The sequence below is a fragment of the Mya arenaria genome, chromosome 2 (genome assembly GCF_026914265.1).
Source record: "Mya arenaria isolate MELC-2E11 chromosome 2, ASM2691426v1".
Lineage (NCBI taxonomy): Eukaryota > Metazoa > Mollusca > Bivalvia > Myida > Myidae > Mya > Mya arenaria.
In genome coordinates this window covers 56,295,243-56,323,164 of record NC_069123.1, presented here as the reverse complement: position 1 = coordinate 56,323,164, position 27,922 = coordinate 56,295,243, and the positions used below count along the sequence as shown (strand labels likewise).

General features: G+C 38.7%; 4 protein-coding genes across 4 annotated transcripts; 3 read left to right on the top strand and 1 right to left on the bottom strand.

The window, feature by feature from the left end:
* Positions 1–178: 178 nt before the first annotated feature.
* LOC128216004 (rho GTPase-activating protein 19-like) lies at positions 179–2,930 on the top strand. Its single transcript, XM_052922601.1, has 6 exons — positions 179–281; positions 531–767; positions 964–1,260; positions 1,663–2,087; positions 2,376–2,621; positions 2,886–2,930. Exons 1-6 carry the CDS (start codon positions 179–181, stop codon positions 2,928–2,930), a joined length of 1,353 nt encoding a protein of 450 aa, XP_052778561.1.
* A 4,635-nt stretch (positions 2,931–7,565) lies between these two features.
* On the top strand, positions 7,566–9,253 carry LOC128225149 (uncharacterized). The gene is made up of 3 exons (XM_052935195.1): positions 7,566–7,785; positions 7,984–8,169; positions 8,548–9,253. The coding sequence occupies exons 1-3, from the start codon at positions 7,660–7,662 to the stop codon at positions 8,761–8,763; spliced, it is 528 nt and encodes a 175-aa protein (XP_052791155.1). The 5' UTR covers positions 7,566–7,659; the 3' UTR covers positions 8,764–9,253.
* A 4,057-nt stretch (positions 9,254–13,310) lies between these two features.
* LOC128242606 (uncharacterized) lies at positions 13,311–17,388 on the bottom strand. Its single transcript, XM_052959831.1, has 4 exons — positions 17,302–17,388; positions 17,044–17,166; positions 14,538–14,690; positions 13,311–14,300 (listed from the first exon to the last, which is right to left on the bottom strand). Exons 2-4 carry the CDS (start codon positions 17,152–17,154, stop codon positions 13,842–13,844), a joined length of 723 nt encoding a protein of 240 aa, XP_052815791.1. The 5' UTR covers positions 17,155–17,166; positions 17,302–17,388; the 3' UTR covers positions 13,311–13,841.
* A 2,623-nt stretch (positions 17,389–20,011) lies between these two features.
* LOC128219297 (uncharacterized) lies at positions 20,012–24,853 on the top strand. Its single transcript, XM_052927111.1, has 3 exons — positions 20,012–20,415; positions 23,510–23,791; positions 24,081–24,853. The coding sequence occupies exons 1-3, from the start codon at positions 20,290–20,292 to the stop codon at positions 24,381–24,383; spliced, it is 711 nt and encodes a 236-aa protein (XP_052783071.1). The 5' UTR covers positions 20,012–20,289; the 3' UTR covers positions 24,384–24,853.
* The last annotated feature ends 3,069 nt before the right edge of the window (positions 24,854–27,922 follow it).

The window sequence follows — 27,922 nt, the reverse complement described above, 5'->3', positions numbered from 1 at the left end:
AAGCCCTTCAATATATTGAGCACAAGTTATATTGCTAATGTTACTTCTGTGATTGTTGGAAGTGTAAAGTTTCTAATGCGTATTTGCTAGTGTTTGGCTTTAAGTAAAATAAATCATCTGAGTGACAAACGTTGCCTTTATCTAATTTAATCCTTAGTCACACTGAGCCTAGGTCAGAATGGTGTGTACACCAAATAAGTGTTCACCTGCTTCTGATAAGTTCACAAAAATGAAGGAAAAGTATCTAATAAAAAAGTGCAACCTGAAAGCTATGTTGATATGTAAGTACTTGATTAAAGTTGTTCCCTTAACAATTATTATTACTTTAATTATTATTATTATTATTATTGATTTTGTTATTGTTATTGTTGTTATTATTATTATTATTATTATTATTATTATTATTATTATTATTATTATTATTAGAACGTTCTGTAGTTTGATTAACTGCGAAAATGTATTTAAAATACATGCAGCATTGATGTCAATGACAATAAAAGCATTGTTTAAAACGTATTGTCTCATTTCAGCCAAAGACCTGTGTGAGACTGAGGGTGTGTCCCAAAGAAGCGGGCCGACCGAGGCAGAGCGTGGGGTAAGGCGTCTCCGTGACGCCATGCCGGAGAAGCTGACGACATTCTGCAAGGCACACCTTTCCATTCTGCTCGAGATGGACGACAGGAAACTCGACGAGATCGTCCCAAACCCCGTCACCGACCTTATCGCCAACAAGAAGAAGGCCACCACAATATTCTCTAAGAAAAAAGGTAATTACTTGCGATGGTAAGCGTATTTGAAAAAAGGAAAACAGCATAATTGGTAATAACACGGACCTATAAACCATTTTTTACTAAATTACAGAAGTCTAAGACAGTGCAATTACTATTTTAATGGGGCGTCTGAATATAAACATATGTTAATAAATTCAATCAAGTATTTACAATTTCTCCTCTCTTCTTGCAGATCGCAGCGCTAGCTCGACCCCGTTATCGAAGGAAATGGTGTTCGCCATGAGTAAGCTTGTGGACTATCTCTCTCGACCAGAAAACATCGAGACCGAGGGCATCTTCCGCAAGACTGGCAACGTGGCCCGCCAAAGGCTTCTCAAGGGTTTGGTTCTTGGGGATACCGGGGACTTCAACCTGAACGACTACACGTTCTCCTCCCACGACGTGGCCACCGTTCTCAAGCAGATCCTCTCTGAGCTGCCCGACCCTCTTTTCACTCAGAAACATTTCGAGGCTCACCTCAAGATTGCTGGTATGTACAGTTTAATGGAAAAATAGAAACAGAAAGTAAAGAGAGAGAGAGAGAGAGAGAGAGAGAGAGAGAGAGAGAGAGAGAGAGAGAGAAACACTGGGCTAAAACGAGATTAAAAGAAAGAATTAAAGACAGATAAAGAGAGAGAATAAACAAGTCAATAAAATCAATAAAATGGTATGGTCCCTTCCTTGCTACAAAGAACACAATACATGTAGTAAGAGTATTGATTTGCGAGATAGTGTTATGCTAAAAAGGGTAGAATTTTCAAGAAAAACGTGATTTTTCAAGTCATGAATCGCTTATTGGTTCTGAGAATAATCTAATAAAGATAAAATTAACTCAAAACATAAATACATTTACATGATTTTATTTAATTGATACAATATCATCTCCATTCAGACATGAGCAAGTTGTGTGTGTCGGAGCAAGAGAAGAAGCGCGCACTGGAGAAGCAAATCAAGTCCCTTCAGATGCTGATGTTGCTTCTGCCCCGGGAGAACGCTGCCTTCATCGAGACCCTCCTTCAGCTGCTGCACCGCTGCGCAAGCTGCCCAGAGAACAAGATGGCCACCGCATCCCTCGGTGTAGTATTTGCACCTAGCCTCCTCTGTCCCCGAAAGCTTTCCGCTGAGGGCCTCCATAGCGTCTCTGGAACACTGAGCAAAGCAGTCACCCTGATGATCGAGAATACGGAGTCAATCTTTAAAGTTCCACGCGAGATTGCAGCCGACGTAGCAAACTTCTGGCAGGAGACGAAGAACCCGAGTATTGATCCGCTCACTCCTCAGCCCTGCAACGAAAAGGACCGCGCAAATATACAGAAGGTGAGAACAATGATGATTCCAATAATCATGCAGTATATTTTAGATAAGGTTGAACAGTGAAAATTAAGCCGTCGTAATTTACTGGATACTTTTCATCGAACCTCATACTTTTGTTCAAATTTGGAAAATACTAGAAACCGAATCACATTACGTTTGCTAATTTCACCCAACAACATACTTCGGATATCAAGTGTTAAAAATATAATGCAATAGCGTCGAATAATACTTGCAAAATATATATTGATGCCAATGTTGTTGAAAGTCTTAGAGGAAAGGGGCATATGTAAGAAACAGTATTGTATATTCCAGAACGGTAGCTCGAGCGTTGTGAACACCGTCCACACAATTGCGGAGAGAAAGTCGCCCGAGGAGTACACATGCGCTCAGGACACAAAGACTGCCCTGGCCCAGCTGATTGCCCATGTCCAGTTTGCAAAGAAACTCCTTAAACCGTTCAACCGCACCGGTAAAGTGCAAAACAGCACCGAGAAGGGAAAGCATTCGCGCAGTAGGTCATTTGGCGAATCGATAAAGGTAGGCAATATCTAATGTTTGAATTGTTACCGAAACATGGACGTGAATGAATAATTAACAACGTTCATGTCAATACAACAAATTGACTTCTTCATTTAATTAAAAGTACTGTTTACATTTCAAATACAAAGGTATTATTTCATAATAAGTGCGTAGGAGAAGGACATACTATGATTGTGATAATAAACAAATTAATGTGAGTGTGACTGTTTTAAACCGACTAATTTTTGTAGCTGTTTTAAACCGACTTTGTTTACCTATCAGCGTCACAGTCCAGCTGTTTACATCGTCAACATGGAGCACCAGTGACGAGCATGTCGACGCCGAGGTTCCCTTCTCAAAATACCCGACTGACCACGCATCTGCCAGTGGATCTCGTTACAAGCTCCCGGACTACAGCAAGTCATATCAACCTCGGATTCCAGGTTTCTCATGGGTTGTATTGCTATTTGCAACGAACATCGAAATGAGAGTGTCCTATAACCACAACTGAACAGTGCAATGTGGGGATACACACATCATGATGTTTAACGTCGCTTCCGATGAAATATCTCGTGATATTTCATTGACCTGAGTGAAATTGCCTTTGATGAAACATATACATATTCTCTCTCCCTCCCTTGCGCGCTCTCTCTCTCTCTCTCTCTCTCTCTCTCTCTCTCTCTCTCTCTCTCTATATATATATATTTCTCTCTCTCTCTCTCTCTCTCTCTCTCTTAATGCATATTTGTTACGTTTGAACCAGTATCTAACATTAACTGGTAGCTGCAGATTGTTAATGTTTAGTTGCTATAGTGCTATAAATAGTTTTGTATATTTATTTAAACTGTATTTAAAATACATAATAAATGTTTAAACGTTAAGTTTTTAGTAGATGTGTGCTTTATTGTTATATGAGAGATATTGACGATTCTAATAAATATTGAAAATTACAAATGCTTGTTTTGTTTATCAGTTGGAATGTAGAATTGAAAATAATCAATCGAAAATGCTGGCTTTCGAAATGGGTAATAAAGTCATGAACATGCGACGCATTGTACTCAAATTTTGCTGGATATGTCTCGTCTTAAAGTTAATAGAATTGATTTCCCTGGATTGAAGTGGTTCTAATTATCAATTATGCAACAAGTTGACCAATTTTTGGAAATATATTTTGTAAATTAATAAAAGCATATTGTTGCATTATTGAATGGATTAACTGAAAAATACCTCACCAAATGATCTCGACAACTTGCACTTCGGTGATTGTCAAAGTAATAAACATAACCGTTTGTTAAAAACGTTTTTTTTCTATTGTATTGCACATGCTATTAAACATTCGAATTTTATCTTACTGTAGCAACGCTAAATGTCGCACCATCGCTAAATGTCGCACTTGACGTAATATGTCATAAGGCTGACGCTAAATGTCGAAACCAACGCTAGATGTCACAAAACCTCCTGACGTTATAAGTCGTATCTGTAACGCAAAATGTCGCAAGATATTGTACTGCCGCTTTATGTCGAAACATCAACCCTGGCTGCTTGTGGCCTTAATCCATCATGCTCAAACTTAATTTTCAGTTCTAAATGTTCCGCCTGTTAGCATCCCTGTTCTAATTAAATCATAAGAATTCAATACGTTTTGGGAACTGAGATATTATTCAGGATTGAAATATCAATTTAGTTTAGCTTCCTAAAATGTTCTGCGTTTGTAACCTAAATTTGAGTAATATGTTAAAGTGACACTCTTATTCAAAATCACTACATACACATGTATAACAAACATAAATTTTGAGTGATAAACCTTTAACTAATTACTAAATAATGCATTTAATGAAAATATAAATTATTGATAACAAGATTTTACCTGTGTATTTAATAGCTGAAAACGTCGAAATATTAAATGATTGGTGAGTGCGTAAAGATTTAGTGCGATCTACTATCGTCTCATAATGTAGAAATACCTTGTTTTATGCACCTTTCTTTCAAATTAAACCCGGTATCCTTCATAAGAACTATTGTTTTTGACATGTATTCATCCTTTTTGGTTGTAATTGTATTTGTTGTGGTTAATCTTATTTGTGAGTAAAAGTGCATCTTCAAATATGTGTTGACATATTATGTAACCTCTCATGCATATGTTATATACCATGCTCATAAATAACATTGAAACATAAAACATAACTTCCGTAGTTGATCCCAACGATATGGAGATTATTCAGAAAAATAAATGGTAACTGTTTGAATCCCACATCCATCTTCTGAGCAATAACTGCAGACTTTATAGTAATTGCTATCAAAAACAAAATGTTTTGGGACGAACACTGATTGAAGTATGTGTTATTATTTATATAGAGGTTTTGATGGTAATTACACGTTCAAGCGTAGCGCAGCCATGTAAACGTTTATTTTTCATAAAGACCTCCAAATAAATGATAACGGTATATAATGGTTGGAATCATTTGTTTTACTGACTAGGCACGCCCTTTTTAACACGAACATGTCCCTACCGCTGTAATATGTACGCGTAAGAAACTGAAGCAATATGAAAACTTGCAGGACTGAAACATTTATTAAGTTGAGATAATTTGTCATTGAAAGATGTTTTGGATTAAGTTTCTTTTTAATACCGCAATTAAAATGGTTTCGTTTTCGTTTGTACTTGTTGTGTTTTCTTTCTCAAAAGCATCTCTTACGGGCTTGTCGTTCAAGCATGACAGTCGCGGTGGCGTTGAACTTTGTTTTTATGAAAAGTTGTTAAACACTGAATAAAACAGTTAAAGACTACTCCCGGAAATACCCACTTACACTTTCAGCACTGTTGCAGACGTATGACGCTTACGTCACAAAATAGTCAGACAAACTATTTTCAAACAATTATCAATGCGTCAACAATATTGGTTGATATGTGTTTATAACGTACATCACTTTAGACGGTGCACGTTTGGTTGTCCAGGCCAAATTCAAACACAAGATGGGTTCATGTAGTTTGGTTGCGTAGTATTACATAACATTTCAGGTTGATGTTATTATGTACATTGTTCATAATTCCTGGTCATCTGACTGATATTGTGCCATCTATTTTTCTGACAGATAAATTACCATTTAGTTTACTGACCAATACAGTGCATGCCAGTTTCCTGACCGGTACAGTGCCATCTATTTCTCTAACATAAACAGTGCCATCTATTTCCCTGACCGATACAGTGCCATTTATTGCCCTGACCGATATAGTGTCATCTATTTCCCTGATCGATACAGTGTTATCTATTTCCTAACCGATACATTGTCATCTAATATCCTGACCGATACAGTGCCATCTTTTTACCTGACCGATACCGTGCCATCTATTACCCTGACCGATACAGTGTCATATATTTCCCTAACCGATACAGTGTCATCTATATACCTGATCGATAAAGTGCAAACTATTGACCTGACCGATGCAGTGTCATCTCATATCCATAATCGATACAGTGCCATCTATTGCCCTGACCGATATAGTGTCATCTATTTCCTTGACCGATACAGTGTTATCTATTTCCTAACCGATACAGTGTCATCTAATATCCTGACCGATACAGTGCCATCTTTTTACCTGACCGATACAGTGCCATCTATTACCCTGACCGATACAGTGTTATCTATTTCCTAACCGATACAGTGTCATCTAATATCCTGACCGATACAGTGCCATCTTTTTACCTGACCGATACCGTGCCATCTATTACCCTGACCGATACAGTGTCAACTATTGACCTGACCGATGCAGTGTCTTCTAATATCCATAATCGATACAGTGCCATCTATTGCCCTGACCGATATAGTGTCATCTATTTCCTTGACCGATACAGTGTTATCTATTTCCTAACCGATACAGTGTCATCTAATATCCTGACCGATACAGTGCCATCTATTTCCTAACCGATACAGTGTCATCTAATATCCTGACCGATACAATGCCATCTTTTTACCTGACCGATACCGTGCCATCTATTACCCTGACCGATACAGTGTCATATATTTCCCTGACTGATACAGTGTCATCTATATCCCTGATCGATTAACTGCCATCTATTGACCTGACCGATACAGTGTCCTCTATATCCCTGACCGATACAGTGTCATCTTTGCCCTGACCGATACAGTGTCATCTATTGACCTGACCGATACAGTGTCAACTATATCTCTGATCGATAAAGTGCCATCTATTGCCCTGGCCGATACAGTGTCATCAATACCACTGACCGATACAGTGTCATCTATTTTCCTGACCGATAAAGGGTCATCTATACCTTATGTCATTGGTTTTTGCTGAAACGACAGCAGATTTGAAGACAAGAATGCGATAGGTGTTGTCGATCCTTTTTACGTGATTGATACATAAAGTATGCCGTCTATCCGGTGTCTAGGCCGATGTATACAATAATATGAGGGTTTTTGTACATGGAAAAAAAATCAACAGTGCCGGGTGTCGTTTCATAAAAAAGTGAGGAAAGATGTCATACCTAGAAGTGATTAGTGCCGGGTGCCACTTCATCATAAAACCTACGAATGACTTCATACCTTGGAGGGATTTTCGACAGTGGCCGCTTTCATCCGGAACATTAGGAGAGATTTCGTACTTAATACTGTGCTGCAGTACTAATGTTGAAAAACTTTCCTAAGTACATATACAATACATATATAGTGTAAGGAAATTTCCGCTCAATGAAATGTTTATATTTACTACACGTATTGTATTACTTTAAGCAAATCTTAAATAGTTTATATGCATGAAAGGCAGTTTTAATAAAGGATTTTTTATTGACTTCAGTGATGTTAAATCTGTGTAAACGTCACAAAAGGCAATTCTTCTAATACCAGGAAATGAATATAAAACAACGGCGGTAATTGCAGTTGAAAGTGCATCCATATTTTAAAATGATTACAGAAACGGGGAATTCAATCCGATAGGAGCGTTTTTGGGACAGACGCATCAATCACTCGCCGCCGATCGTGCGTTTCGGAAGTTTCACGTTCTGTGCTAGGAAGTGGAAGCCATTCGCAGTGCGCGATGAATTTCTGGTCTACGTTTGTTCTGCGGGTCCTCGCGACGGCCCTTCTGTTTGCGGTGGGGCTTCATGCCCAAAGCAGTCACAGAAGAGGGCGCTTCCGGAGTGGAGCTAGGATTGGCTCGTCGGTAAGTCAAGCTTTTTCATTCGTAATTACATTTTGAGTGAGGTGCATTTGCTATGCACCCAAAAACAGAAACCTTGAAAAATCGAATAATCATATTGAAACAAATTGATATAAGTCGCATCATTAGATTAATTTTAATTTTAATAATATTGACATTTTATATTCTTTGTACGTGGCAACTGATGATAATTTTCTTTAGGGACTACCTAACCACCTGAGACAAGCATACGACTCTGCAGTGTCGGTGGACACTGGCGTCTCCACGACCACCTCGACGACTGTGACTCCCATGGACGACCCCAATCAATACGCCAACAGCTGGAATCCGTACACACCCACTCTTCCCGCGCCGGAAAACGTCGACTGTTACATTGATGTACAGATCGTAAGTATCATTATTTGCAACATGTTGTTGATTGTTGTATCAGTTGAGATTCAGTTTACCGTACAACATTTATTTGAAAGTTACTTTTAAAGTCAAATTACTTTTGAAATGTATACTTATGTATGTATATTATAGCGGAAAAAAGAAACCGTGCATAATAAAAAAATTGTATAAACTGAACTCACTGAAATTAGTGTTTGCATGTTGTTGATCACTTCAATCATTTAAAAAACGTATATAAATAATCATTAAAGAAATATTTGAAAAAAACAGCATTGTTTTGCAAGCACAGTAGCATTGTTATGAAAACACTTTTTAGTTCGTACGACTAAAACGTTGCAAAGGTTAACGCTGTTGCCCATGTTTTCTGTGTGACAGACGCGGCGGCAAGGCGGCCGCTGTGTGCAGTTAGGCGGAGAGAACAGCCGGCCGTACATATGTCAGAGCGGTCCCCACATCGACTTCGCGCCTCGTTGTCGCCATGTCGTTCTTCGGCGACAACAACAACAACAGCAGCTGCTGGAGCAACAGCAGCAACAATCGGGTGAGCAACACACTGAAGACATAGGTGAGCCGGCGCCAACTTCAGAATGAAATGGATGCATTGTTGTTTTTTTTCGTCGAGACAACGCGGGTGCTATCGTGTCTCTAGAATGGATCTTTAATCGTTGCAGTGTAACCTTCAACCCGAGAGTGTAAATCAAAATTGAAGGCAATAATGATGACGTGTTTTATATTCTCGTAGTTTCCAGCCGTGGACATTGTGTTCTTGCAACGCAGGGATTATAGCGATGCTGGAAAACGAAACCATACATGTGTAATCTTTGATCTAAACATTGCGAAACAATGGCGTTCCTTCTGATTTTATTTTTATTCTTTTTCATGCCTTAATGACCCTTTTATTTGCCCCGAAATAGGTACCATGGGGTCGGCGCCATCCCCATGGGAACTTACAACATGCATAAACAGTAATATTCCACTATTTAGTTTTAATTGGTTAAGTCGTTCTGAAGAGCTGTATTGTGTACATATATGTATCTTAATTATTATAGTAATAGATCTTCAAATAAATCTGCCCCTTGAATTGGTTCTTCCTGATTGTTCATGACCAACATGATTAACATCCAATTCTTAAACTATAATGTGTAAACTTTGTTGGCTTATCGTTGATAATACTCGGAGCATTTTTGTATTAGGAGAGGTTTTAAACTGTAGAAATACAGTGCTGAACATAAACAATCGCCACCCTGAATCTAGATGTAATGCTAATTTGCGTGTCGTTCTTTTTACATTCATGGGAGGAACTGTTTTAAACCTGTGTTCGCTTCATATGACAGAAACTGTTTTGGGTCAAGTTTTTAAAAAAATATAAATTTCAATTCTATTTTAATAGTGACTTTTCCATTATAATTCAAATTTCTCACAAATTAAGATCAAATGTTCTAAAACTTTCGGAATATCTTAGTGAACTTAATCTTGTTGATAACAACGTGTTACTTTGAAGAGACTGGAAAAAGTTGACTTTGCATAAAATGGCAAAATCAACTATTCTCTGAAAATTCAAAATCCAAAATGTGGTAGGTAATTTTTTTTTATTTGTAATAAGAGAGTAGTTGTTTAATTGTTTATTGTATACATCACAATGTACTAGAATGCCTGTTATAAGGTTATCAGTCCAAGAGATCTACTCGGGGACCCATTATCTCGACAAAATCATTATGACTGTGCCAGAAAAGGTCCAAAACTCTTATTCCGACGAGCGTTATCCAGTTCTTTATTTGACACTGTTCAATTATTTTTAGTTATCTATTATGACAAAACATTATAACTGCGATTGTTCGTGGATACTGGGGCCCGAGCTTAAACCTCGAGTGAACTGATGTCCCAAACGACCAAAGTTTCCATCCAAGTCCGTTATAAAATGTCTTACAATGCATTTTTAAAGTTTAAAGTTGTCATACCAATTGTTTACTTTGGCACCGATTATGTATTGTAATGTGAAATTTGGTACTGGTGAGCCCATAGTATTTAGTTACAAATTTTCAATATCAATATAAATTTCTGCGATATATTGTTTGTAAGCAGTCTTATATGACTAGTTTACATGCATTGTCACATAAATTGGCTCGTTCCAAGACATAAAAAAATGTCAAAACGTTCCATCTGTGAGAGTGCAGCGCCTGAAATTTACGTGGTAGACCAAGTAAATTCCGAATTGGAAAAATGCGCAAAAACTGCGAGAAGTGCGTGTGTCGTAAGCGATGTGTTACATCAGTAAGTAAGATTCCATGCGTTGTACACATCGATGTATGTAGGTTTTGACAAGTTTCTTTTTCTCTTGCAAGTGTATCATCTGGTGTCTTGCCCCTTTAAATGCCGAATTATAAAACAAATAAAACACACCCAGGCAAATTTGTGAGCAATGATTGGACTCCGTACTCCCCAAAAATGTTAATTTCAAGGAGTTCGGATTTGTCAGGTATTTCATTCAAAATAATCGTGCAAATGCCAGAACATCGTTCACTTCATATATGTATGGCATGGGGCATCCCGGTTACATTGTGGCTCATATTGTTTGTTAAACTATAGTAAGACATGATAATTTCTGGAAGATCAATGTTATCAAAACAACATAGTCGGATACCCCCGATACATACTGCGCAGTGCTTCGCTGTGTACCGTGGGCAATTTGTCTAGGTAAATTTCGTAATCAGGAATAATTTATGAGGCAGTTTCATTGGTTCCGCAAAGTACCAGATGCTTTACGCTTGAAAAATATTCTCGCTATGGCCGGGTTCGCCTTCTCAGTACAATAATATGTGGCAGTAGTCAAGACCATACGGCCACGGAGGCTACTGACGCTGTATAATTATTGAACAATTTATGTGTGTAACATGTGAATTCATTGGAAGAAGAGTTGTCTCTTCTGCCTCATGCATATTTATTAAAACGATATTTTGTCAGTCAATTGTCCCATGGTATGTATGAAGTGTAACGGAAGAAAGTACCGTGGTTGCCGACGATGTCCAAACAAGAGCAGTCATAGACTGCCATACCCCCCCCCCCCCCGCCGAATTCAGTACAATATCAAATTCGCCTAATGGTAAAGGATTAAAATTAAAATTAATTAATTTCATTAACTCAAACAATACTGCAGCCACAGTTATGGTAACTATGCCCTGTGCTTCTCCTTAGTGAAAAATATAGAAATATGTATCTGAAGTTTAAAATCAATTCCTTAAAGACTTTTCAAGCTATGCTCTGGACAAAACTCGGTATCAAAATTAAAATTAGGACAATATCTTAAAGATAGAAATACTGCAGTCAGAGTTATGGTTCTTGTGCACTGCACTTCTCCTCAATGAGATCTATATGAATGAAGTTTTATGTCAATGCCCCAAAAGACCTTTCAAGTTATGCGCCTGGCTAAAATAAGTATGAAAATTAACAAAGGACAATAACTAAAAAAACTTCTGCACCCAGAGGTATGGTTCTTTTGTACTGCACTTCTCATAAATGAAATCTATCTTAATATGAAGTTTGAAGTACATGTACCTCAAATACTTTTCAAGTTATTCTCCGGAAAAGACTGCCCGGACGCACACACACACACGCTCGCTCACATATCATAACTACATCCCCTTCGCCTGTTCGGCGGGGGATATTTTGAATCGCCATGTTTGTTATGGGTCGTGGAATTTATTGGTACATCATTAATATTTTTGTTAGCCATACATATCAAGCCAATTAATACGAATCTCACTATTCTAATACTAGTTCAGGAAATTAAGTGACACAATCATTTATGAGTCTTCTTTAATATGTGTATAAACGCTTAACCTGTCTCTAAAATCAATCCATCTTGCATAGTCGCGTTAAATCAACTATTAAATCATTACATTATGGTTTCAACAAATAAAAATGTTATCAATATTTGAATGTTATTTGTACTGAATGCTTGTACCCGGAGTCGTTTTCATCCGTACCAGTCACGTAGGTGGGGTATAACATTTGTTTCTGCCGTACCAGTCACGTAGGTGGGGTATAATATTTGTTTCTGCCGTACCAGTCACGTAGGTGCGGTATAATATTTGTTTCTGCCGTACCAGTCACGTAGGTGGGGTATAACATTTGTTTCTGCCGTACCAGTCACGTAGGTGGGGTATAACATTTGTTTCGGCCGTACCAGTCACGTAGGTGGGGTATAATATTTGTTTCTGCCGTACCAGTCACGTAGGTGGGGTATAACATTTGTTTCTGCCGTACCAGTCACGTAGGTGGGGTATAACATTTGTTTCTGCCGTACCAGTCACGTAGGTGGGGTATAACATTTGTTTCTGCCGTACCAGTCACGTAGGTGGGGTATAACATTTGTTTCTGCCGTACCAGTCACGTAGGTGGGGTATAACATTTGTTTCTGCCGTACCGGTCACGTAGGTGGGGTATAACATTTGTTTCTGCCGTACCGGTCACGTAGGTGGGGTATAACATTTGTTTCTGCCGTACCGGTCACGTAGGTGGGGTATAATATTTGTTTCTGCCGTACCAGTCACGTAGTTTGGGTATAACATTTGTTTCTGCCGTACCAGTCACGTAGGTGGGGTATAATATTTGTTTCTGGCGTACCAGTCACGTAGGTGGGGTATAATATTTGTTTCTGCCGTACCAGTCACGTAGGTGGGGTATAACATTTGTTTCTGCCGTAGCGGTCACGTAGGTGGGGTATAATATTTGTTTCTGCCGTACCAGTCACGTAGTTGAGGTATAACATTTGTTTCTGCCGTACCGGTCGCTCGTTTCCAGAATTGCCTCCATGTTGCAATGAATCGAGCAGCTGAGCGCGATATTAAAGTGATTTAGCTCTTGCATAGAAATTTGTTTCCCGAACAGTCGATCGGGGTTCGATTTCCGGCCGAAGCCAACACCTTAATGTATTGTTTGGTAAGTAACAAGCCTTTGGTGGTCAAGCACATGTTGTTATATACTTTACTGTGATCTTTATTATTATAATTCCATGTTTTATAACACAAGAAGTAAAACACCGTTCATGTACTGCGTTGAAAGCTTTATTACCTTTATACAGTTGGGAAAACTACAAAATTAAGATCGAATTCAAAACGGAAGAAGTGCGCCATGGACAAGCATTTAACTATTGCGAAACTGCGAAACTTAACTACACTACAACATGCAAACACATTAGTACGTAGTATGTTTTGAAACAGTTAAAGACATGAAGAAGCCACAAATTATCAATGTATCATATCAATATGTCTTCTGAGTTGACATTAGCATGCGTCATGATTAGCTAGCATGTCTTACACAACGATGCTGCGTGTGAGTGTGGCGACCATCTTTCATTTAATAGGATCACCTTGGCCATTTTTCATCGAAAACAACGTCGTCGACGAGGTGCTCCGATTGTCGATCTATGATATTTTTTATGATGTCAAGCGTCGCTGGTGTTAAGAACCCTTAGCTCTCGATGCTTTCACTTTTAATTTCCAACGATATTCTAGGAAAACCACTCTGTCAGTTGATCAATATATGCATAATAAAAAACATAATAATAATCAAATAGAAATGTCTCCTAATTTGAAATGAAAAATAAAATTTCTTGATATATTCATGATTTAGTTCTAGAAGAATTTCAAGTATGAACAACTGAGTTTATCTTAAGCACTGTCAGCTTGTGGTGTCTCCACAGTAATGTTATCACCAGGTTCACTGGACTGAGGTAGCTCATCCTGCTCGTTTTCAACCGGCTGTTCCGTCTGTCCGCTTACTGCCTGTCTTTCCCCACCAGTATTCCCCACCAAATCACCCAAAGCATGTTCTTCATCAGACAAACTCATATCCGCTCCACGGTATTCGCCGACGGTTTCCGCAGCCTCGCCCGCTTGAGAACCATCCGTATGTCCGCCTGCCTCCACCGTCTCTCCGTCCTCTGTGTCTAAGTTCTCGTCCGCCGCCGCCACCCGCTGCATCTCATTCAGGGCGGCTTGAATGATGGCCTCTCTGTGCATGCGCATTTGACACTCAGTGTTGTGCACGTCTAGGTACATGCCAGACTGACAGACGGACATCTGCCGCACTCCACCAAGCCTCACACACCGGCCACCAATTCTGTGGACCTGCAGCAAAAATATAAAAATTGCTGTATAAAGTTAAATCTGGAATTTAAGTCAAAATTGATCAACACGGCTGTTTGAATTGTGCACATATCATTTTCGATCGAGAAATTTCTTCAGCTATACTGAATCATTCTTCAGTAATGTTGACGATTAAGCTAATGAATCAAGATGTTATGCTAACACCCTCCCCCAACACACACACACACACACACACACACACACACCGCTGGTACTGACCACTTCCACTTCCACGTGACAGTCGATCTCTTCTGGTGCCGGCGTGGCGGGCACGAACGCCGACCAGTCCGTCTCGTTCCCAGCACCCTCTCCTTCCTCAGCCGTGACAGAAGGAAACAGCAGCTGTGGAACGCTGTTGTATCGATTCCTCATCTGAGGTTCACAAAATTTATCAGTTAATAGACTTTAAATGGGTCACCTTTTGAATTTATGTCTAGTTCATTAAACATAATTATCATACTGACTGAAATCATCATCAACGAAAATGCCAGTGCCTGGTAAATAGTTTGACATTTCAAAGGGACTGTACACCAGATTGTCATCAAAAAAGTTTTTTTTCTGTAACGAATCTCAATTATTTTATAAAATTTATAAAAAATTTACTCTTTGATATCATAATTGTAAAAAGAAATACCAAAAAGTAAAAACATCGAGTCGGAGACCGGGTTCGAACCGGTGTGGCAAAAATTGCAGTTCAGTGTTGTATACACTGTGCTACGAAAGCTTACCCTAAATGGCTGGAATATTTAAGCTATATACCTAACTTAATAATATCACGTGAGTACACCGACTAGCCAATCAAGCTTAAATAATGAATCCTACTAGGTAGACATACCTAGTAATATTTTTAAATGGTAAAATACGAAAAAACTGCGAAAAATAAATTAATTGTAAACTATGTGGTACTTCAATTACTAAGTTTCAATGTATTGTACACATCAATACCAAGTTCATGTCAGTTTTCGACAATTTTCTTCTTTTTTTATTCGCTATTTCATCATACGGAGTACAGCCCCATTAAAGTGACTCGCTCATGTTTTTGGGCCAAAAATAAGTTTTCTCGGTTATGCATCTGAAAACACTTATTTTATCATTATTATACTGTATAAAATCGAAATTGCAGAAAAAAATACAGTTAAGGCAAAAAAAGGCTTCGAACCCACGCCGGTAAAGTCAAGAAAAAAAGAAAACGGCCAACTAGTGCACGCGGCCAACGGGACTTAAAAAGCAGTGTTGGTTATGTTGACCTCTTAAGGATTCATTGATAACAACTCGTGATCATGCCAATCAACCAATCATGCAACACTACATCCGTGATTAATTTCAAATCGCGTTATAAACGCTAATGAAAAGTGTGGTCTTCAAAGACGCTATTTGAGCAAATATCAACATTGGACGAAGGGTTCCAGCTTTTGGTATTTTTGTTTTAACACTCCTTATGATTTGCCACACTTTATTTCGAAATTAAAAGTGCATTTAACAAACCATGAGCGAGTCACTTTAAGTTGACATTTGAAAAAGCATCACTAATACTAATATACAAGAAAATTCAGCACAGTCCGTACATCTTTGCGCAATTGAAAATGTGAAACCGAAGCCACACCTTCGTTTCTGGAAATCAATTATAAATGTAAAGAAGAGCTGTCGTAGGTTATGCCGCTTTGTCTTTTAAATGAATACAATAAGAAATAATTTGTGCATTTAAAAGCAATTAAATAATAACTTAACAAGTAATCAAGAAACGCCGCCCTTCAGCCTTTGAGGTGAGATTCAGTTTCAATTGCTTTTTACTATTTTTAGTTACAGTGACCTTGACCTTGACCCTAGGGGCCCCAAACACAATCCAATGGAGGTACTCCATAAACTCTTCCTACATATCAAGTTTGGTCACAATATATCAACCCTAACTGAAGTTATTAGTTCCGAACGTTTATCTTTTTTAGTAACATAAACATTGGGACCCGTAACACAATCCATTGAAGGATCTCTATACACTCTTCACATATACCAAGTTTTGTCGCAATATGTCGACCATAGCTTAATTTATTTAATACTAACCATTTTTCTATTTATAGTTACAGTGATCTATATATCCTTGATTCTAGGGGCAACAAACGCAAACCGAGGAAAGGTAAGTTTGACGCCGCGCTCCAACCTACCCGCTCGATGCAAATCATTCTTATAACTAGTTTTCCCATGTGTAATATTGGTTAAAAATTTTAAAATGCGCCTGTCAAAAGATATTAAAAAGTAATAAAAAGGGGGCCATAATTTGTATATATGTTACCCAATTGTAAGATGGTTGTAAATAATCGTACTAAGTATTAAGTAAATTGAATAAAGTGTATACACACATATAGAAGTTAGTAATAAAAATCCAAACTTGCCCTTAAACTGTAACCTGCCCTAACACCTTAACTACCTACGCTCCTAAGTCAATCAGGGGCCATAATTTGTAAAAAGGATAGTATGGAGTTATGTAACCTCATTTTGAGGTGGTCCTGAACAACTGTATGAAATATTAAATTAATTGAATAAGGGTATTGGAGTAATAAGAGAAAATGCCAACCTTCCCTAAAATTTTAACCGGATGCCGACGTTAACGCAAACGCTAATGCCGACGCCGACGCCGGGGCGAGTAGTAAATCCTCCTTATTATTCGAATGATAAAAAAAAGAAATATTTAAAACACAGAAACATTTCGTTATTCATATCGGATACTTACTGGAAACCGCTGACGCCTGGGTCCATGCCTAAGTCCCGGAAATTGAGCGAAAGTGACCGTCACTAGAAGGAAGGAGACAGCGGAGACACACTTACTTGTTTGCGGCAGCATAGCGACACGTACCTACAATATAAGGTCCTTTATTAAACACGCTCAGTTAAATTCATTAACAGAACCAAGAAATAAAAAAAAAGTGTTAAATACAACTTCTATTAAAGTTTTAAAAATACTCATATACATACATGTATATATGCTTACTGGTTAAAGAAGTGAGCTATATCCAAAAGAATGATTATCCGAAAGCAAAAACATAATCGCAATTGAGTGAATGGATCCAGAACAAAACTATTCCAGAAAGATTTATTGGCCTGCTCATTTTTTGATAAAGGTTATGCCATAACAAGACCATATTTGTAGAAAAGTGGCAGTTATTGGCTTACTGGCCTGTTGGGTATTAAATCATTTCGGAACATAAATGTCTAGAGAAATGAGATGTATTGAAAGTGAAACGCTGATTCCTAAAGGAGATATGTCCATTCAGTCCCCAATCGAAAAATGCTGGTATCAAACTCGTGATACATATTTGTTATATGAAAATATTACGAACTCGTAAAATATTGAATCGTTATCGAAAATGAGGTTACTTTTCTGGCTTCCCTGCACTGGTGCTTCTGCTGCTACTAGACATATATACATGCATGCAGATAATATGAAGAAAAGAGGTGCTAGGAATACTGTATGAGAATGAACCCAATTTTTTTTACAATGACAAATTTTGTCAGTGAAAACATGCTCCATTCGAAACTCCTCGGCCATTTTATCGAAAACAACCTCGGGTGTATATGGACGATTTACATACTCAGATATTGGTGTGTTTAAGTCCGCTGTAAGTAGATCGCGTAGTAATTTGTTTTAGCAGTTACACTTAATGACTTAACTCTTGTGTATTGAGTGTACATCAGATTTTCAGAGGTAATGGCAGAAACTTATCGGTTGTAATCATACACTTAGGGCTACTCAAAATACTACTATTGATTCGAATTTCATTGGCTGTGAACAGTATTGTGAAAAAAAGTAAAATCACTCTTGCCACGCCTACAGCCTTTCAAGCCTTCCAGCGCCTTCGTTTTGGTTTCGTTGGGTTTTAACGCCCTATCGACAGCACTGGTCATTTAAAGACGCTGTCAGCTCATAGTGACTCTACATGGGCTCCATAACCAGTGCATTCCTCGGTTTCACTGCAATCGACTGACAACTTCTCCACTTAAAACAGAAATGTATTATAATTCGTTGCTCGTCCTGTTGCCTGCTTGTACGCTCTTTTGTTACATGTATATAACTAACTACTTTTTCTAGGATGTAAAACAAGAGAAAAGGCTAGCATATAGCATAATTCACTCAGGTCATCGGATTAAAGGCCAGAACCCACTTTTAGAGGATACATCACTTTTGTGCGCAATATGCCAGTGACACTTCATACATATGGTATTTATAAAAAATAGTTATTGCTGTTTCTTACAGCAACAAAATCCAACATATCCGAGGATATACACTCTTGATAACAACTTGTGCTAGTACATAACATGATTACAGGTATTATCAGTGGGGAAATTATATGCATTTGGCGTAGAATGAAATCCTCTATTTTTAAATAATGTTCTCATGGAGTGTATATTAATCATGTTTCATCTAATCAGGGCAAATGTTGGCGAGAACTAGACATGGCTTTACTCCTATTTCAGACGTAGAGCACAGCTATCCTCAGTACATAGAAAGGTTATATTCCATAGAGTATCTGCGTTAGAATAGCTATACTCAGTATATTAACACTGCGAGATTAAATGACAAATTCTCAGATATTACTAAGAAATTCTTAAAATGCTTTGAAACGGAGAAATTTGACTGAGAAAAAAAGAAACTCTTTATTTCATTTTTGTTAATTAATGTTTACAAGCCAAATTATTAAAATAGTTTTGTTAAAATCCTGCATTCACACGTGAGCTATCACCTTTACCACCAGTTTACTAATGTTTAAAGCCACGCACCACAGTTCTGTTGATGACTGTAGACCTGGACATGTCACTCGTTAAACTGATACTTCAATATGTCAAACTTATTATTTATAACAAAAACAGGTACAATCCTTACCGTCCCTGTGAAAATAGCATTGTTTGCGTCTCACTTGTGCTACTATATCCGGTGTACGGTGATCCACCATGAGTATGGGGTGGGGTCTCTAAGCGTGTTATTGTTCTACTATAAAAACAGTCCCATGTGCAAATACCCATGTTGGTGTGTCAGGTCACATGCTTTCAGCACGTAAAATGAGTAGCTGACCAAAAGTTAAGTTTTGATAACGGATTTATAAAGCTATGGAAACAAACACAACATAATGTGTTTCTTGCGCGCTTGAGTTTGTTTGCAGAATTCAGGAGCGGATCAAAGGGCAATTAAGGGGACGCAATATTTGCTGTTCGCCAAACAATGAAATGTATAATGCTTAAATGTTGTTTGGGCTGCAGGGAAGTTGTAGATTCCCTCGTAAAAAATAGTTAGTTAGTTTTACTGTGAGATAGTGCAGTGTAGTATTTGTTATTCATTTCTTCCCTTCCGATATTGATTTTTTCCCTCGCTCCAAACCCCTCAATCCGCTGGTAGAAGTATATGTAAAAACTGACCTTATAAAGCAACAATCGACATTTTTAGTCTGGGTTGTCTGATAGCTGGCGGCAGATCAGCCAAAATTTCCGGTTTATTGAGGAACCAACAAATCACCTGCGACGTTTGAGATGGTTTTGCTGATTTTGAGTGAAACGTGCTTTATTTAAACCCTGGTATTTGGCCGATATAGGAAACATTACATGCTCTGGACCAGGACAGTAATTTTTCATTGCATAACGATTATTAATATTATGTCAAAAGATAGCCGAATCTAATTCCCTGGAAATAAGCCATAACTTCTGGCAATTTTAAAGATGGCCAAAATGTCAGATAACATTGTTTTTGAAGTTCGAAATATGAGAATCGCATGAGCAGCAAATCTGATAACTGAATGTTGAACTTGCATCTGTATGCACTTTTTTAAATTATATTTTATCCATGTGTGTTTTGATATTTTCACAAAATTTTGAAAACAATATTGAAAACGGAATTGCACTCAGTTTTGGATATATTTATAGGCACATTTAACTAGTTGCTAGTGACATTTATTGTAAATAGTTTATAACCTTTTCTTATAAACGTGAAATGTCGCGGTTACCGATGATTCTGGTCGCCTTGTGCTTGCTGTCCACGTGGCCGTGCGGCGGCCAAATATCCCGTCGACGTCTCCGGAACCGCGGAAACACCCCGCGTCGTAACGATCCATCCTCGGTAAGAAACATACAGTTACAGTAACCCCAATTTCCATGTGTGTAGTTGCTGTGCTCATTTAACTTTCGGTAGATATATTTATTTGTTTAGATGAATTTGTTATTTTAATACAACAAGGATAACTTACAACGAATTACTATCCGAAAAGCACCTAATCTGGATGCTGCAAGTCGCGATGTATGTGTTTGTATCAGTGCATATGAACATAATGTACTATTGCCAAATTTATTTTACTTACTGATTTCAACCTACTGTGACCTTTACTGGTGGTAAAGCTACAGTGTATTAATCCGTAAATTTCACATGTAAGAAAATGCCATACGAGACATATTCGTACGAATTCATCACACGTGTTTTACAAACTTGTACGAGTAAGTCACAAGAAGGTGTCGGGAAAATATCGCACCCCACTTTTCGCTATCTCTTAGTACCGACAAAATTTTCACATTTCGTTCATCGCACGTTTATTAATTTTAGCTTCCAGCCGCCGTATTTTTGAGCGAGTATCAGTTCGCAAGTGTATCAAAAATATAAATGTACCCCCCTTTGTAATTTAGATGTGCATGTGCACATTCGAATTTCGAAGCGCAGTTCTAAAAATAGAGGTGCACCTCATTTTTAGACAATAGAATAAAGGTGTAGCTCTGTGTTAAGGGATTCGTCTAAATCCTTTATGTGTACATTGATCATGTTTTCGGTTACCTCAAATAAAGAGATACATCTGAATATAAGAACCCCTACCGGCTAATTAATTCACATCAAAATTTGCTATCTGAGTTCAGATGTCAATGTAGGGTACCATGGTCTCATTTTTAACATAGAATTTGTGTTTTGAATGGTGCCACAATTTGATCCAAGTTTCATGGTCATTCTTTTCGTGGTAGGACATATGGAACGGAAACGAAACTTCAATGCTCAAGCAAAGTAAATATTAACGTTGGTGGACGTTGTGCCAACTGAGGACCCAAATATTAGAATAACGCTGGATTATAGTTTTAGACGCCATACCTTAATATCGGGGTACGACCATAAGGAAATCAAAATACCTTATATCTGTAACGTGCGACGCCAAACAAACACCAACAAATCCCTTCAAAGAAAAGCATGCTCGACCCTGAAGGGGTCCGTTGGTCTTTATATACAGTTATTTCTCTATCAACACACAGCCCGGGCTTTGCTTATTTGCATATTACAAACCAAGTTAACATACGTTCTATGAACGTACTTCCGTTTATTACGGAATGTTATACTATGAACGCAAATCCGCCGCCTACAGCGGACCGTTACACTAATCCGCCGCCTACAGCGGACGGTTACATATCCAACACGAGGCAAATACAATTCAAACCAGATGACAATTGTATGATATTTCAACGTTGAAAAACAGTTTGGTTTGATTTATTTTCAAATTCCAATACCTTAAATGATCATGTTACTTTAGTTATTATATAATCACATGTTACTCGGGCAGAATTTTGGGTTAGTACATTTTAAATGTTATTCAATTTAACATTATCGTACGAGTTAAAAGAATGTTGACAAAATAGTTCACGTTAAAAAGTTAACAGTGGTGTCGTTCATCATATTGTTAACCTTCACAAAGTTCTGAACAATCGGCCCATTGTATATGAATTTCACGGGACGTAATATACGATATGAAAATGTTTACGTTTAGTCCAAGCCAAAGCCAACGTTGCTTTAACGGCGGACCTCTATTTCTAGCACACCGGATTGGCATTTCCGATGCTGTAAAACTCTAGCTGGCACTCCCTGTGCTAGATGAGACTGTGACGCAATACTTTTTTATTTCTTTTATCATACACTTTATGTAAGCAAAATTATATTCTTTCAAAAGATGTTTTCCATAAACGTTCAATTATACAAAAAAATATAGATTTAAAATCTTACGTTGTATTGAAGGAAATTCTCTACGTATGCAGTGAATAAAAAACCCTGTCCGTCATGACGTCATTTTACATCATCGCACGCGATTTTGGTGAAATGAACAAACACGCGTGTTTCTGTCATTTTTTGCACAAAAAGTGCCCTCGGGTCGAATTCTTATATCCGGACCGGAAACACATGACAACTACGATAAGTCTTACAAGGTCGAGGCTCCGACGTAAACCCGAAATTGAATTATGGTAGGCGACGATGTGATCAAAATAAAACGTAGACTCGACGTCGGGAGTTTGGTAGGAACCTGCAGCTACGTGTACAAACCATAGCTAAGTTGTCCATACTGAACCTTTTCACCAAATCGCACATTTCAATAATTAAGAGTAATTATATGGTCATCATTTTGGTTAACTTTGACCAAACCAAAGAATTAACCAGTTTTGTACGATCGGTTGATTTCCTTAAATGGTTACCTTGATCTTGAACTAACACGCCTGTTGGTTCAATCTGCATTATTTCTTCATTCGATATGCATTTTACGAAAGTTTGGGGGAAAATCCTCCAAAGGGTTAAACACTTGTTTGGGACAGACACACAGTCCTGATACCTTGAATGGTGACCATGACCTTCAGTCTGCGAAAACAAATGAGATTTGCGTGTTGTCCGGATGAGGTGAACATTTACACAGTAGTGAACTAAACTCACTTACGATTACCCATGGTCCCGGGTCTTGCACGCCACACATTGTTTTGATGCGGCAAGTTTGTTTGGTTTTTTTAATCGGTTCATGCATCATGAAATAATTGACCGGACATGAACTGTGATAGACAGACGGACGAAATCGAGCAATCCTGTAGTCACAAAAGCAAATGGCCGTTTGTATATTGAGAAAAAAACGTGTTTTGCGTCAAACAGATATCACGATTGTTAATGTTTAGGGATTTAATTTTCCACACACGTGAAGCACGGTTCAACAAAGGCAATCAAAGTGGCTATAATCTTATTGGCGCTATTGGTATTGCTGCTTATCAAAAGGCAACAACGGCAGCATGCACCGCAACAACAACGAAATTAATATTTAAAAAAAAATGAAAATGTTACCTTTTTTGGGGTTTTTTTTTACAGCCGTAACTTATCTTTCAACTTCCGACATTTAGTACAAATTACTCGTATTTCTCATTTATATTGATTGCAGGGTCTACCCACGCACCTGCAACAGGCTTACTACAGCGCGGTCAACGAGGATGACGGCTCAAACCAGCCGCCCGCCTCCACAACCGTCCGCTCTACAACAACAACGAGCCCAACAACAACAACAACAATTACAGTGGCGCCAACGCGGGCCGACAGGCCGGGGAACTTTCCGGATGACGATGATGCCGCATCTACTAACCGCCAGAACAACCTCCGCTGGGGCACACTCGCCCCCACACCGCCGTCACCGGAAAACGTCGACTGCATCGTCGAAGTTCAGGAGGTTAGCACTTTCAAATAGGAATTCTATTTTAAATGTGACTAAAATGTTAAATTGCAGGGACTGCCATGTCGAAGTTATTATGTTCTGGAACTAGTTTCAATAAAGATGCGCGCCGAATAGCTCCTACCCGATGGTGAGGGCAAACTTACTCAATGGTTGGAGTTTCCACAAATTTAAGATTTTTTGAACTTACAACTGAGACCCTTTAATGAAATGGGAACGGGCCCAGGACAATTCACATTAGTATATCTTATTGATTGTTATCGGACACATTGTTTTTTTTTTGTAGACTCGTTGGGAAGGTGGAAAGTGCACGCTCCTGAGCGGCCGCAGCCAGCGCTACGTGTGTCAAAGCGGCCCTTACATCGCGTTCTCTCCAGTGTGTAATCAGCGGGTTTACGCATTACGCCGACTCCGTGAAGAAGAGGCCCGTTTGTCCCAGGAGACGGCTCAAGACGTCGCCGACGGCCAGGAAATCGGAGGCCAGGAATTACCGGCCTCGATCACCGGGAGCGATTTCCAGGGGCAGATCACTGAACTGGCTCCCGATATCACACCAGCGAGCTCGGACAGTCTTTCACAAAGACGATAATTGATTTATTTGAAAGCTTTAAAACAATATCTATCAAAGTCAATCACATTCTTTTTTTGGAAGATGGTATATTCATGTGTACATATTAACTTATAATGGATAGACTATTTGAGCATTCTTGAAGTTTATTCAGTACTACTTATACGTATAAACTAGTATTACTATTTCACTGCTTAAGTAATAGTTAGATGACATGAATTAAGACCTTAATTATTAAGAATGGGCAGAGTGAGCGTACATAATTATGACTTAGAATACAACCGCATTGGCTGATACATGTAAACGCAAAATCTGACGCAGGAAGTGTGTATCGGATGAGTGACAGTAGGTAGACCTTTAATCACCCACGAAGGTTGAACTTCTTTATGATTAAGCGTAGTACTATCTGCAATTTCAATGGCTGAGAACATGTTGTATTCTAAGTTCTAAATCTTCAGCGAATGAAATTGCAAATAAAACGACGAATAAAACACTTTATAAAATCCCTCAACCTTTTAAAGATTAATATATTGTCAAACTTTATCATTGTAACATAATATAACACAACAGCAGTGTGCTTTATTACAAGTAATGCACCAAAATAAAGAAATAAACATCTTATAAGCAGCAAAGCCCACTGCTGTTAACAAACTATTATTTAACAGAAACAAAAAGGTTCTAGTGAGATTTGAACCTAAAACCACCAAAAGTAGTTTTTGCTGCACATCTGACTTACTGAATTGGAATATATCGAGGAGAAACACTTTTACCAATATTTATCAAGAAATCTTTATAAGTAATGAATTTAGCGTTCGAAATTTGTCGATATTTCTTATCAAAACGTGCATTATTAGTAAACAGCGTAGAAGATCTGAGCCTCCATGCTTTGGCTAAAGCTCCCTGGCTTTTGGCTCCAGCTCAACCCATAAAAAGAATATTAACATGCTTATTCCAGGAAACAGGCGGTCGTTTTCATCCCCGACAAAATAAAAGCACTCGATAATACTGGTTTTTATCTTAGAGGCATGCTTCTTTAGTGAAATTCAGCTAAAAAATTATTAAATATTCTACATTCGTTTGTAAACATGCATGTGTTTCATCGGAGAATCGTTCTTATTACTCCATTAAAAGTATGTAAATATAAAATACACGTGAATATTAAATATATATATATATATATATATATATATATATATATATATATATATATATATATATATATATATATATATATATATATATATATATGGCACTGCAATCCCCGATTTCTTAAATAAACCCTCATAATCGTGATCTTAGGTTAAACAACGAGTCATACTTACTTTTTATAATGATGTCCGCTCTTTTGCTCTAGATCGAATATGTGTGATTGGATCTTTTTATAAACAGCTCCTCAAAGGGCAGGAGCCACTGTTTCGAATCCGTGTATTGTAAAGACTGTGCGGGTTGTTTCATAGATTACCTTCGTATAAACGTTTACCAGAAAATGAAGTTTCCGTAACAAACACATGACAAAAAATATACCAATGTTGATTTTTATAAATAAAATATTTTGTTTTTGTGAAAAGCATTATACCTTTAGATTTGTTTATATAGTTACTGCTTGAGTGCGTTATTATTGTCTTTCATATCATTCTATATGTGACCCTTTCGGTAAAGAGATCAGTGTGGTATAACTACGCTCAAACACAATGTGTTTTACCTTTGCCAACATTATAAAAAAAACTTGCTATAATGGGGACAGAGCACAACTCTGCAAATTAAGGGCCTTAACTATGTATACATTGCCATTAATATATCTTTAGCGGTGTTTAAGTTATGACCATAGTATAATATTATGATGTTCGACGACGCTAATGACAACGACGCTAATGCTTAAACAACTTCGATTTTGTTCCTTCGAAAAAAAAAGTCGAAAATCAGTTCCGATTCATTGTTCATCCTGCTAAACATTGGTCAGAGGGCGGACGTAACTTGTTCTGAGAGCTGTCTAGGTAACTTGGTCAAAGAGCGAACTAGGTTACTTGGTCAGAGGGCGGACAAGGTAACTTGGTCAGAGAGCGGTCTAGGTAACTTGGTTAGAGAGCGGACGAGGTAACTTGGTCAGAGAGCGGTCTAGGTAACTTGGTCAGAGAGCGGACTAAGTAACTTGGTCAGAGAGCGGTCTAGGAAACTTGGTCAGAGAACGGACTAAACATTGGTCAGAGAGCGGACTAGGTAACTTGGTCAGAGAGCGGACTAAACATTGGTCAGAGAGCGGACTAGGTAACTTGGTCAGAGAGCGGACTCGGTAACTTGGTCAAAGAGCGGACTAAACATTGGTCAGAGAGCGGACTTGTTAACTTGGTCAGAGAGCGGACTAAGTAACTTGGTCAGAGAGCGGACTAGGTAACTTGGTCAGAGAGCGGACTCGGAAACTTGGTCAAAGAGCGGACTAAACATTGGTCAGAGAGCGGTCTAGATAACTTGGTCAGAGAGCGGTCTCGGTAACTTGGTCAGAGAGCGGACTAGGTAACTTGGTCAGAGAGCGAAATAGGTAACTTGATCAGAGAACGGATTAGGTTACTTGGTCAGAGAGTGGACTGGGTAACTTGGTCAGAAGGCGGACTGGGTAATTGGTAAGAGAGCGAACTGGGTAACTTGGTCAGAGAGCGGACTAAACATTGGTCAGAGAGCGGTCTAGTTAACTTGGTCAGAGAGCGGACTAGGTAACTTGGTCAGAGAGAGGTCTAGATTACTTGGTCTGAGAGCGGACTGGGTAATTTCGTCAGAGAGCTGAATAGGTAACTTGGTCAGAGAGCGGAATAGGTAACTTGGTCAGAGAGCGGACTAGGTAACTTGGTCAGAGAGCGGACAGGGTAACGTGGTCAGGGACCGGACTGGGTAACTTGGTCAGAGAGCTGATTGGGTAACTTGGTCAGAGAGTGGTCTAGTGAACTTGGTCAGTGAGCGGACTAGGTAACTTGGTCAGAGAGCAGACTAGTTAACTTGGTCAGAGAGCGGACTGGGTAACTTGGTCAGAGAGCGGATTGAGTTACTTAGTCAGAGAGCGGATTGAGTAACTTGGTCAGAGAGCGGACTGAGTAACGTGGTCAGAGAGCGGACTGGGTAACGTGGTCAGAGAGCGGACTGGGGAACGTGGTCAGAGAGCGGATAAGGTAACTTGGTCAGAGAGCGGACTGGGTAACATGGTCAGAGAGCGGACTAAGTAACTTGGTCAGAGAGCGGATTGAGTAACTTGGTCAGAGAGCGGATTAGGTAACTTGGTCAGAGAGTGGACTGGGTAACGTGGTCAGAGAGCGGACTGGGTAACGTGGTCAGAGAGCGGACTGGGTAACATGGTCAGAGAGCGGACCAGCTAACTTGGTCAGAGAGCGGACTGGGTAACTTGGTCAGAGAGCGGTCTAGGTATCTTTGTCAGAGAGCGGACTGGGTAACGTGGTCAGAGAGCGGACTGAGTAACTTGGTCAGAGAGCGGACCAGCTAACTTGGTCAGAGAGCGGATTGAGTAACTTGGTCAGAGAGCGGATTAGGTAACTTTGTCAGAGAGTGGACTGGGT